The following is a 13,416-nucleotide window of genomic DNA, read 5'->3' on the forward strand; positions in this document are numbered from 1 at the left end:
CACCTAATCTTTATACATATGCATCCTGAAACAACTGTTTCCTGATGTCAGAAGTCCACACAAAGGGAATTCTGTTCCTTTTCAATTCTGCCTTGAACCTGGAAATAAAAAGTGGAAATCTTCCATGAGACACTTTTACTTGGATGACATAGCGAGCAGGGACCACTCACCCCTTTTTGTGTCCACGGCAGAGATGGCCTGAATCAGGAGAGGTGCATTGGACTCCGAGTATTCCACAAAGACCAGCAGCAGCTTTAGGGCTGTCTTCACCACCAGGCGGAACTGCGGAGACAAGACACAACCATCATGCGGCTGCACACACAGCGGGGGCGTCTGCAGCCTTTGTCCTGACAGCAGCTGGCACCCAGCTGCTCTTCTCAGCAGTTACGCAGATTCCTTCACCAGACACCTCAGAAGGCAGGTGTCAGTATTACCCCCATTGCACAGATAAGTAAACTGAGGCCGAGTCCCTGACTCAAGATACCACGGCTAGAAACGGAACCAGAATTTGAACCCAAGGCCTTTGGCCCTGGGCTCACACAGGTTATCTGTCAACACAGGAGGCGGCAGTTGCTGGGTCGGTAACTTCGTTTTAACCAGACTAGATCACTGTGATGTACCGCAATCAAGTCTCATTTGTTTTCTGATGAAGAAGCAGGCATGGCAAGCTAAATGACTTGTCTGAGGCTGCGACAGGATGCTTGAACCAAGTCCGGGTTCTTAAAACTGCAGAGGGAAGGCCATCTGGGGCCTCACCCCCACAGTCCTGGGCCCAGAGGACCGCACTCCTGAGGAGCCACACCCAGCCCAGGGCTCCTCTTCACTTGGACTGAAGGTCACTTACCTGAAGAAATGCAGCCGCCACTGAACCCTAACTCACTCAGCCGCCAGGGGTGGGGTTTGGGCGGTGGGGTGGGGTGGGGAGGAGTTGGGGGTGGGCTGTGGCAGCCTGGGGCTTCCCGCTCAGCCCCCGACCCCTCCCCGCAGGCTTTGCTGCTGCAACCTTGACTCATGTCTCCTTTCCTGCGCCCCATTTCCTCCTTCTCAAAGAAATCACACACCACCTTCCTCCTGGAAACAGGTTCAAATCCCCCTTCTAGGAAACAGCGCACCTGCCTCAGGGCTGCTCCTTGAGGGGGCCCCCAGCAGGTGGCTGGACAGTGCCCCCCTGCCTCCGCCCCTACCCCACGGGCAGAAAGAGCTCTCCTGGGGAGAGGGACTGCTGTGCATGGGGTCTGCAGGGTCAGAACCACACCTGGGTCAGAGTGGCCTCAACGGTGTTTGCGTGTGGAATGAACGAATCTCCCAAGAAGCAACCAATCAGTCCACATTTGTTCTCCCACCCCCGTGGCTGCGGAAAACCGGCTCCAGGCACTCCACCAGGTCTGCCGCCGAGAAAGGCCCAGGGACTCCTGCAGGCATCTCCTCACATCAATATATTAGAGCCAGGTGTGGACTTTAGGGCGGGATGTGGAGCCCTGCACACGCCAGGGGGACAGGGTGAAACCATCACCCATTCCAAGTCATTTCTCCAAACTCATGACCCCACCTCTCCCCTTCAACGCCCTGTCCTCTGTCATCTCCCCTAGTAAACCAGCTGGCTTTTCCTCGATTCCATAGCTCTCTCCAGCCAGAGCCATGGTTTCCAGCTCTCCTTAAGAGAAAATGGCTCAAAAGAGTTGCCATACTCCCTGATTCCCCTTCTCCATTTCCCATAGACTCCTCAACCCATCTGACAGAGCTTCTATTTCCACGACGCAGATTAAACTACTCTTGTCAAGCTTGCTGATGGCCTCCATGTTGTCCAGGCATCCCTGGTGGCTCAGACACTAAAGAATCTGCCTGCAATGCAGGAGACCTGGGTTCGATCCCTGGGTCAGGAAGATCCCCTGGAGAAAGAAATGGCAACCCACTCCAGTATTCTTGCCTGGAGAATCCCATGGACAGTGGAGCCTGACAGGCTACAGTTCATGGGGTCACAAAGAGTCAGACACGACTGAGTAACTAACACTTTGACTTTCCATGGTGTCCAGTGGTTACTCTTCTAGGCTCATTTTAGCTCAACTCTCAGCAGCACGTAACAATCAACTGCTCCCTCCAGAAACAATTTCCTCATGACATGGCTGACCACCGTCTCCTACCTGGGGGGCTACACTAGCTGGCTCCTTCTAAGCAGCTCAACCTCCAGGTGTGGGGAGGCCTCAGAGTTCACTCCCCACCCCTGCTCCCTTGCCACACACTCTGTCCAGGTGAGTTCATCCAGGCCCTTAACTGTAAATCCCACTTATGACTCAATGCTCTTCAGACCTGGCACCTGACCTCGCCACTCTTACGGGCCCTCAAGTTCAATGTAGCCCAAAGAGAACTCTCTCGATTTGCACTTGCGCTCATTCTGTCCCACCACCACTTCCAGTGTGTCCCTTCCACAAGTCCACCCCTCGGGACAAGGCCCCACCATTCACTCACTGCAAATGGGAGCCACACTGCCCTCCTCCCTCCCAATTTCACAATGACTCCATCCATCAGGGCTGTCGGCAGCTATCCGACTCTGCCCACAGCTCCCTTTCCCTGTCCACCTGAGACCACCGTGAGAGCCTCCTCAGTACTTCTGGGCTTGTCACCTTGAAGCCCTTTCTCTAAACTTCAGCCAGAGTGACCCTGGCCCTCTCAACCCTCCACTGGCTCTGCATCACATTCAGGGTGGCGTCCACCCCTGCAAGCTTTATGTCGCTACCAAGCTCTCCGTCCTCATCCCCTGTCACTCCCCTTCTGCCCAGGGTGCTCCCATCAGCCACCTCTCTTGAGTCACACGACCATGTGTTTTTCACATACTAAAGCTTGTGCCTGACTCAAGAGTTTTCTCATTGGCTATTCCCTCACCAGTCACCACAGGTCTGGCCTTTCCTTATCTTCCAGGTCTGAGAGATTTCCCCTCATGGGAAATAACCTTTCTGACGACTTCATCTAAAGGAGCCCCTTGGTCACTCACATCACCCTGTTTTCTTCACGTCCTTTATCATGACCTGTAACTGCTACATACACGTTCGCTCACCTGATACAAGTGCCACACCTGTTTAGAGCAGCCGGTCCCTTCCCCAGGGGATCTTCCTGACCCAGCAATTGAACCAGGGTCTCCTGCATGGCAGGTGGAGTCTTTACCAGCTGAGCCACCAGGGAAGCCCCAGAGCAGAGGCCACCTGGTGGTGGAGATGCTGATTTTCCTGACACACCAGAAGCTGCATCTCCCTCCAAGGGGCTGCTGGGTCACTGCTGCACAGGGGCAGGCCGGAGTGCCCCTTCACCAAGGCTTGGCCTGCAAACCCAACCACTAATGTGTGTGGAGCCAGTCTCCTCAGCCCGCTCCGACCCCCAACTCCACCCCAGCTCTCAGCACGGCTGGGCCCCCCACCAAGTGCAGAGGACAGCAGCGCCTTGGGCTTCTATCCGTCCGCCCTGCGACATCCTTATCAAAACGGGACCTGAGTTCTGGCGAGGGCTCTGAACTCTCTAGAGCACATTCACCTTTTGTCACCCGTGTCCCACATTCTCTGTTCTCCCTAACTGGGAATAGACTAAATTCCAGAGTATTTTTCTCCGCAACTACAAGGTGGGGGGTAGGAGAGGAAGGCATGGCACAATGAACTGTGCTATCTTGGTACATGTAGAGCAGAAAAAATGTCTTCAAGTAAATAAAACAACCCAGCAAGCCCAGGCTTGGCGTCCTCATCAGTGGGTGGACTGTTATTATGTGGTTTAAGCCTCCTCGGTGTCTTCGTGGGAAAGAACCTGGCTGCTGCCCAGCCCACGGCCCCATCAGCTGGTCTCAGCTGGGCTGCCTCCTGGGCATCTCTGTGGTCACAGGGCCTTGGCTGACAGGGTACTCAAGGACCCACTCTGCCTTACAAGGTTCTCTAAGTAAGAAACCACAGTTTTCTCGGAAAGTCTTCTTTCCCTGTTAGTCTCAACATGCCCGTTCATGTCATCTTCTCCTTTGCTATGAAGTCTCTGCTTAGAGATCTTTTGCCCCTGTAAATTTATTTTTAAAAAACTCTTAAACTCTTCTGAGTCATGATCTTAGGCTTCTATGAATTTGGCTTCTACTCGGTCTAAGTTGATGTTTATGTGTGTTTGGAAGCCTTACTATGTAAAATTAATCACAAACATATTATATAGTTAAACTACTTTAGAAAAAAGAGAGCAGTGACACATTAATTTAATGGAAATGAACAGTACTAATTGCTAGCATGTCCCAACTAATCATCAAAATACAACCAGCACAGCTTCTCTTCTGAAATACCTCATTAGCATTGCTGTACAGACTTGAAAGGAATAAGAATTCCTGACTTCAAAAGATTTCTACACCAAATGCTCATTTTTCCAGAATTCAAGCAATTTGATGCCCTCAAGTATCTGGAATGCTATCAAAACCCTCCAAAACCTTGGAACAGTCACAGTGGAGGCCACACAGCCATTCCTCCAAGTCCAAACACGCTGCTCATCATCTCAGAGCTCTTAAAAATCCGCTGTAATTATTCTAAGACACATTCTAGCAGGAGTGGCCACCGAGCTTCCTGGCCTGCTGAGAAGAGGTAAACGAGAGGCCAGTGATGGACCGAGAGAGGCAGGCCCACCGTGGCAGCGAGAGCAAGGACCATGAATGAGGGGTGGGGACACACGCATGGATGCCAGTGCACACAGCACTGCAAGGCTCAGACACCGGAGGCTTCTCAAAGGCCTGTGGCAGTGACCCTCCAATGCCATTTCATCTCCGCCTGGTGCTCCTTTATGTTCTAAAGGGCGGTTTCATCACAAATGGCTTACAGGCTCAAAACTCTGCCTATCTGTCTAACACTGAGGGCAATCAATAAGAACTGATTCTCATTCTTATGGAGCATGAACCACTTGGGAAGATAAAGCAACTGGTCACAAAACAGTAACCAGGGCAACACAGAGTCAGTCTCAGAAGCAGTGGTTCTGAGACCAGTCAGATGCTGTGGGCATAGATTCCCCATATCAGAGGGTCTAGGTGGCCCTTGCTAAGGCTACTGCAGAAGGAATTCAGAACCTGGATGGGGATGAGCTGGCCAAGCCATCTAAGGTCCTTCCCAATTCCAAGATGCTCTGATTCTTCTTTCAACGTCCTGAGTGCCTTCCAGATGCTCAGTACCCACTGAGGGTCCCCGGGGGGCAGGAGGTCAGGAAGCTGTAGCCCAGCCTTTAAGAAGACAGTCACCCTGCTTTGGAGACAGGACTCAGAACACCTCCACACAACATGGCTGAGAGCGTTACCTGTGCCAGGGGCCATCAGAGTCAGGCTACTGAGGACAGAGAGCAACGTCCCAGAGCCAGGCCCCTACACTGGGGACGAGAGGCTCAGAGCTGATGTAGCTGGCCTTCTAGGCTTCCAGGGACCCGAAGAGCGGTGTGACAGCCTTCAGGTTCCTGCTTATAAAATAAGCCCACTTATTTTAGGGTTTGGAGGAACCACACGGAGGGGAGGGTCTACATTCAGCCTTTGGGCTACACATTACCTAATTTTATATACAGTCAACCCTTGAATAACATGGGTTTGAACTGTGTGGGTCCGCTCATAGGAAGTTTTTTTCTTTTTCAAAAGTAAATATTAAGGTACCACGTGATCCGCAGCTAGCTGAATCCATGGGTGCAGAACCACGGGTACAGCACTGCGGATATGGAATAACCTCAGATATGGAAAGTTGACTTTAATTTATACACCATTTATCAACTCCTGGAAGGGTCTGGGTCTCTAAGCTCTGCATAATTCAAGGATCAACTATAATTACATTCTAGGAAAAACTGGTACTCTATTTTAGTGCTGTCCATCATAATAAATTATGTTTTATATTGCTTTAAATATGCAGCTAAATCACAGTATGTAACAGGAATCTGAGACAACCCTTTCACACAAGGACAGGAACATGTAGTCAGCGGTGAACTGTGCTTCTCATCAGTGTGAGCCTTACTCTCCACAGCAGCTGTTCCTCTCTGTTCCTACACAGCATAAAGTGGAGGCCGTGGGGCTTCTGAAGACCAGGGAGGTCCCACGGACAACCTGGGACTCCAGTGTCACCTCATGTCAGGGAGGTGGGGACTGAGTAGGACGATGGTGTCCATAGGGCTTGGCTGGCTTTGTTGTTGCTGTTGTTTAATTTTCAACCCACAAGGAGGGCATGGAGTCAGCCTGTACAGAACCTGGCTATCTGGGGTTTAGATAAACTGTAACCACCAGTTGTTATGGAAAAGGAGTAAGAGGCAGTTCCTCAATAATTCTGTTCTTAAAAGCAAACTAGAGGGTTTCCCTCCTTGCTCAGTGGTAAAGAAACTGCCTGTGAATCCAGGAGACAAAGGCTCGATCCCTGATCTGGGAAGACCTCACATGCCTGGGGCAACTAAGCCCGCGTGCCACACTACTGAGCCTGCGCCCTAGAGCCGGGAGCCACAACTAACGAGGCCTGAGCACCCCAGAGCCCATGCTCTGCGACAACGAAGCCACCGCAGGGAGAAGCGGGCGCACCGCAACTGGACAGCAGCCCCAGCTCGTCGCACAGAGAAAAGCCCGCACAGCAACAAAGGCCCAGCACAGCCTGAAGTAAACAAATAAAAAAGCAAACTGGAACTCCCTTCACGTTTTATGGCACTTAGAGAAGACCAAGAACTTCACTTAGCAGGTCAAATACATTGCTTATGAAGTAGAAATCAAAGTATTCCCCCAAGTCTCCAAATTCCTACTCTTTTAAAAATTCAGCAACCATAGAAAGAAAACAATTTCCAAACCAAAGGATTTAAATTATAAAGGGGGTTTGAAAGACATGCTTCACTCTATCTGTTTCATTTTCCACTAAAAAAAGCATGTTATAGAAGTGGATGCTGGTTATTAAAACTGAATTAGAAATTGGAGGGTAACTTGATCCGCAAAGCTTTGCCACACTGTTTACAAGCTAACCAGAACTAAGAATATACTGAATATTTTAACAAGAACAACAACAAAATTCAAGTGACTTAAGATATTTATCAAACTTCTCTTAAATGCTTTATTCCAGAGACATATACTCAAGCTCAGAATTCCTAAGCAAAAAGCTCAGAATGGGCCCTCAGACATCTTGGGGTTCAAATCTCTCCCCTTTTGTGCTGTCATCATAAGAATGAGGTTGATCTTATCAGAAATAAAGTATAGGCCAAGATACACTCCCTGAGTCCAAACTTCTGAGCCAAGGCTTTCAGGTGTCTGTGGGGGAGAGGTGCAGACCCCAAAGTTGGCACACCTGCCAGGACAGGAAGCCACTCACATCAAACCCATGTGCTATGGCTTCAGGGCCTAATGGCCAACCCATGTATGATCCAATGCAATTTGCAGAAAGGGAACCAACTTGGTGATTAATGGAGCAGCCAATTGTGGGGCTGGGAACCCCTCAAACTTTTACTACTTGCTGTCAGAAAATCTTGCAGAATGTCAAATACAGAAGACTATTCAAAAATAAAGACCCTGATACTGGGAAGGATGGAAAGCAAAAGCAGGAGGCACCAGCAGAGGTCGAGATGGTTGGATGGCATCACCAACTCAATGGACATGAGTTTGAGCAAGCTCCAGGAGATACTGGAGGACAGAGGAGCCTGGCATGCTATAGTCCATGGGGTTGCAAAGAGGTGGACACGATGTAGCAACTGAACAACAAAAACAAAAATTCAAAAATAATTCAAATAAATGTCAAAATAGTAAATAATGCTGTATCTATTGAGATAAAGTACTGGGGCTTACCTGGAGGTTTCTGTAAAGAATAATGTCTAAAAGTGAATAAGACCAAAAAACATCCACTTGCTAAATTTCCTTTGGGATACATTCCTCAGTGTAACTATGAAGAGTTAGCTGATAACAGGTAACATAAATCCATTGTTGTTATCTAAGCACTTCACCCAATATCAATAATCTCAGATATGCAGATGACGCCACCCTTATGGCAGAAAGTGAAGAGGAACTAAAAAGCCTCTTGATGAAAGTGAAAGAGGAGAGTGAAAAACTTGGCTTAAAGCTCAACATTTAGAGAACGAAGATCATGGTATCCAATCCCATCACTTCATGGGAAATAGATGGAGAAACAGTGGAAACAGTGGCTGACTTTATTTTTTTGGGTTCCAAAATCACTGCAGATGGTGATTGCAGCCATGAAATTAAAAGACACTTATTCCTTGGAAGGAAAGTTATGACCAGCCTAGATAGCATATTAAAAAGCAGAGACATTACTTTGCCAACAAAGGTCCGTCTAGTCAAGGCTATGGTTTTTCCAGTGGTCATGTACAGATGTGAGAGTTGGACTGTGAAGAAAGCTGAGTGCCGAAGAATTGATGCTTTTGAACTGTGATGTTGGAGAAGACTCTTGAGAGTCCCTTGGACTGCAAGGAGATCCAACCAGTCCATCCTAAAGGAGATCAGTCCTGGGTGTTCATTGGTAGGACTGATTTTGAAGCTGAAACTCCAATACTTTGGCCACCTGATGCGAAGAGCTAACTCATTTGAAAAAACCCTGATGCTGGGAGGGATTGAGGGCAGGAGGAGAAGGGGACGACAGAGGATGAGATAGCTGGATGGCATCACCAACTAAATGGACATGGGTTTGGGTGGACTCTGGGAGTTGGTGATGGACAGGAAGGCCTGGCATGCTGCGGTTGATGAGGTCACAAAGAGTCGGACACGACTGAGCGACTGAACTGAACTGAAAGCACTACCAAAACCGTGCACTAAAATACTGCCTTAGGGAACACCGCCACAGTACCTTCAAAATGAAGGGGGGAAATCAACCAGAGTGGGTGCTTATCCGCAGCTTCAGATACAAAACCTCCTGGTCCAGAAGACTCTGTGACTCGTCATACAGCTAACTTCTAGAGGAAGTCGAAGAAAACCAAGGCTAATCTGATTTCTACCATACTATAGAGTACCCCAGCTTTCCCTCTGGTGCAAAAACATAAGCCACGGGCAAATGGGACACATATTCTTCTCTTCTGCTGCTGCTGCTGCTAAGTCGCTTCAGTCGTGTCCAACTCTGTGCGACCCCATAGACAGCAGCCCACCAGGCTCCTCTGTCCTTGGGATTCTCCAGGCAAGAACACTGGAGTGGGTTAGTGGGTTGCCATTTCCTTCTTCAATGCAGGAAAGTGAAAAATGAAAAGGAAGTCGCTCAGTCGTGTCCTACTCTTCCTGACCCCATGCACTGTAGCCACCAGGCTCCTCCATCCATGGAAACTTCCAGGCAAGAGTACTGGAGTGGGTATTCTTCTTTGAGTAATCAGTTCAGTTCAGCCCAGTTCAGTTGCTCAGTCATGTCCGCCTCTTTGCGACCCCATGAATCACAGCCCGCCAGGCCTCCCTGTTCATCACCAACTCCCGGAGTTCACCCAAACTCATGTCCGTCGAGTTGGTGATGCCATCCAGCCATCTCATCTTCTGTTGTCCCCTTTCTTCTGCCCCCAATCCCTCCCAGCATCAGGGTCTTTTCAAATGAGTCAGCTCTTCGCATCAGGTGGCCAAAGTACTGGAGTTTCAGCTTTAGCATCAGTCCTTCCAATGAACACCCAGGACTGATCTCCTTTAGGATGGTCTGGTTGGATCTCCTTGCAATCCAAGGGACTCTCAAGAGTCTTCTCCAACACCACAGTTCAAAAGCATCAATTCTTTGGTGCTCAGCTTTCTTTATAGTCCAACTCTCACATCCATACATGACCACTGGAAAAACCATAGCCTTGACTAGACAGACCTTTGTTGACAAAGTAATGTCTCTGCTTTTGAATATGCTATCTAGGTTGGTCATAACTTTCCTTCCAAGGAGTAAGCGTCTTCTAATTTCATGGTTGCAATCACTATCTGCAGTGATTTTGCAGCCCCCCAAAAATAAAGTCTGACACTGTTTCCACTTTTTCCCCATCTATTTCCCATGAAGTGATGGGACCAGATGCCATGATCTTAGTTTTCTGAATGTTGAGCTTTAAGCCAAGTTTTTCACTCTCCTCTTTCACTTTCATCAAGAGGCTTTTGAGTTCCTCTTCACTTTCTGCCATAAGGGTGGTGTCATCTGCATATCTGAGGTTATTGATCAAAGCTGAATAACTTTCTTATGTAAATAACCAGCCCTGGAAACATGACAGTGGACAACTGCCAAGCTCAGGAATGGTGAAAGTGCTGTCAGCCAGAGTGTGGTGGTCAGCTGTCGTCTCCTTAGAGTGGACGGAGAAGGGCTGGCAGATGAGTACTGGCAGGTAGAGAGAGGCTGCAGGGATGGGGTCAGCAGTGCTGGCAAAGGATGACCTGAGCTGGTAGGGCTGCTCCCAGCGGGCTCCTGGAAGCTTATGCTTTTTGCAGTCGTCCTATTCACCCAACTCTCCTAGAACATCTCTGTCCAAGGAACAGCACATCGGCTACAGTGAAGCTTTTACATCATTCCAGATGTTCTTCCATATTAGAGCCACCCATTTCCCAGAAGAGGGAACACAGCTGCAAGTGCTTGGCCACATGCCCCCAAAGGGAAGAAGGGTCAGAGTCCCACTTCATTCCTGTTTCCTCCCAGTTGCATTCATAAGGGATCTTGACTATGTAAATTTGTAAGCTGCAGTTCTGGTTTATCAATAAGCCTTTGGAGAGTTGTGGTTCCTACCACAAATCAGCTCCCTGAAGTTAATCATCTCAGAGTGGAATGAAAAAAAAAAGCTGTTCCAGCCCTGTGGCTGGGGACCCATTCTGGATCTTGGGGTCCCCTCAGTGTGCTGGTTCCTTTAAGGTGTGACTCCAACCTCTGGTTTCAACGACTAGTAAATTCCCCCCAAACAATGACTAGTAAAATTTCCTCTTTTTTTCTTTTTCTTCCACTTAGATTATGGGGGTATCCAGGAGATCAAATCAGTGAGAATTAGTTTTCTGGGTGTGTGCCTATGTGCTCAGTTGCTCAGTCATGTCCGACTCTTTCTGACCCCATAGACTATAGAATGCCAGGCACTCCAGTCCATGAGATTCTCTAGGCAAGGATGCTGGAGTGAGTTGCTATTTCCTCCTCCAGGGATTTCTGGGTGTATGGAGCCAAATAACCAGTAGAAGAGCAATACCCATAAAGGGGAGAGTGGCTCTTTGTATCCATAATATCTCTGACACAAATATTACTTGATTGAGTGAGTGAAAGTCACTCAGTCGTGTCCGACTCTTTGCGACCCCACGGACTACACAGTCCATGGAATTCTCCAGGCCAGAATACTGGACTGGGTAGCCTTTCCCTTCTCCAGAGGATGTTCCCAACCTAGGGATCAAATCCAGGTCTCCCACATTGCAGGCAGATTCTTTACCAGCTGAGCCACAAGGGAAGTCCAAGAATACTGGAATGGGTAGCCTATCCCTTCTCCAGTAGATATTCCCGACCCAGGAATCAAACCAGCGTCTCCTGCATTGCAGTGGATTCTTTACCAACTGAGCTATCGAGGAAGCCCCAAATTGAACTTGTATTAAAACATGGAATTTGGTTGGTCAAGAGGTTAAGAATCTGCCTGCCAATGTAGGGGACGCCGGTTTGATCCCTGGTCTGGGAAGACTCCACATGCCATGAAGCAACTGAGCCCAGGTACCACAGCTCCTGAGCCTGCACTCTAGGGTCAAGAACAACAGCAAACAACCCATAGGAGGAAGGGAGCAGCCACAGACTACCTGGACAGGCAGGAAACCACATCCCGAGTCTTCTCGTCTGTGACACAAAAGCCGTAAGCTGCAGGGAAGGGCAGCAAATCTCGTTGCCCCAGAAGCACAGGTAGGGTAGTAGAAGGGAAAAGAATAAGACTTTGTGTTTCTGGGACAGGGGCAAGAACACATCCCTCAGGAGAGACCTTTTAGAGTTCTCCTACCACTGAGGGAGGGACAGGACCACTGAGACAGTCCCACCCCAAGACCCAGTTTACTGCTGTAGTATGAAATCTTGATATTAAAAAATAACCTTTTAAAATTTTTACTGATTTTTTTATGATTCTAAGAGTAATAATATTCTCTTTATACCAAACTTTAGAAATACAAAAATAAAGTAAAAATCACCTGAAGTGCTATTACATAAGGATTTTAAACTTTGTACATTTCCTTCTAATTTTCCTACAGTATTTTCCTGTATTGTTGTAGTATTTCAAAAACCTAACATTTAATGACTGTGTAATTAATATTAGGCATATGACCTTGCTGAAGACCAATGTGGGAAACAAAGGCAACAGAGAAAGTTCAGTTCTGGAAGCACCAGGCCACAGCAGGTTCCACTTGGAGAGAGGCAGGAGCATGGCGATTGACCTCCCTCTGAGACTCGGATGTGTAGAAAATGTTTAAAGCTCACAGTGAAAAGGCAACATTGAGAAAAACTCTCTAGCAAGCCAGTTCTCACCTCAAGCACAATTACTTAAAAGAACTTGGAAAGGGTGGTAAAGGAAGATTCTATAGCAACAGCAAAACCCAAGCCCCCCTGAGAGAAAACTGAAAACCTCTCTACTCTAATAGCTTAGTATTAGAGATGTGCCCATTTATAGGCATAAATACTACCTACGTTAGCCTATACTATCCCATACATACCAAGCTTTCAACAAAAAATCACAAGATGTATAAAAAAGTCCCAATTCCCCACCCTTTCTAACAAGAAACAAAGCCATCAATAGATTTGGCTCAATATTGGAACTATAAAATTCACAATGATTAAAATGTTAAAGACTAATGGAAAAGGTATACACCATGCATAAACAGATGATACATTTCAGCAAAGGGAAACTATAAGAATCAAATGGAAATGCTGGAAGTAAAAAGCATTTAAAGCCTAAAGCTTTCCTTTCCTGAGTGAATATGATCTTGAGGTTGGAACTCTAGCCTGAAATTAATGGGAAAAAAATCAAAGCTCCACATTTAGGTGTTAAACAATCACAGAGATGCAGAATGGAAGAAATTGGCAAATGTAAATAAGTGAAAAACAAAACAAAACCTAGGAGGTTTAGTGAATTATTAGTTTGATTAGAGCGTGCACCCAGGGCTGCCGCTGAACGCAGAGGTGGGATTTATAGAAGGGGGACACTGTATTCTGGGATCTTACCAAAGTAAGATCCTTTGTACTAGCTGGACAGAGAAACTGCTACCCCGCACAATGAGGAACTACAAACTACATCCCCAAGGACTGTCTGTGGAAACCATCAAATTTAACTTGGACAGGATGGCATAATCAGTTCAGTTCAGTCACTCAGTCGTGTCCAACTCTTTGCAACCCCATGCACTGCAGCATGCCAGGCCTCCCTGTCCACCACCAACTCCCAGAGTTTAGTCAAAGTCATGTCCATCGAGTTGGTGATGCCATCCCACCATCTCATCATCCTCTGTCGTCCCCTTCTCCTCCTGCTTTCCATCTTTCCCAG

The 13,416-nt window shown here is 47.9% G+C and overlaps 1 protein-coding gene across 7 annotated transcripts in view; it reads right to left on the reverse strand.

Moving 5' to 3' along the window:
- The window catches only part of FHOD3 (formin homology 2 domain containing 3), a 524,125-nt gene that overhangs the window by 190,927 nt on the left and 319,782 nt on the right, over positions 1 to 13,416 (reverse strand). For all 7 annotated transcript variants that reach the window (XM_055559620.1, XM_055559619.1, XM_055559618.1 and 4 more), the window contains exon 7: positions 171 to 282. In XM_055559620.1, the coding sequence (XP_055415595.1) occupies positions 171 to 282 (112 nt within the window). The remainder of the gene's footprint in view (positions 1 to 170; positions 283 to 13,416) is intronic.

The sequence above is a fragment of the Bubalus kerabau genome, chromosome 21 (assembly GCF_029407905.1).
Source record: "Bubalus kerabau isolate K-KA32 ecotype Philippines breed swamp buffalo chromosome 21, PCC_UOA_SB_1v2, whole genome shotgun sequence".
In the NCBI taxonomy this organism is placed as follows: Eukaryota; Metazoa; Chordata; class Mammalia; order Artiodactyla; family Bovidae; genus Bubalus; species Bubalus kerabau.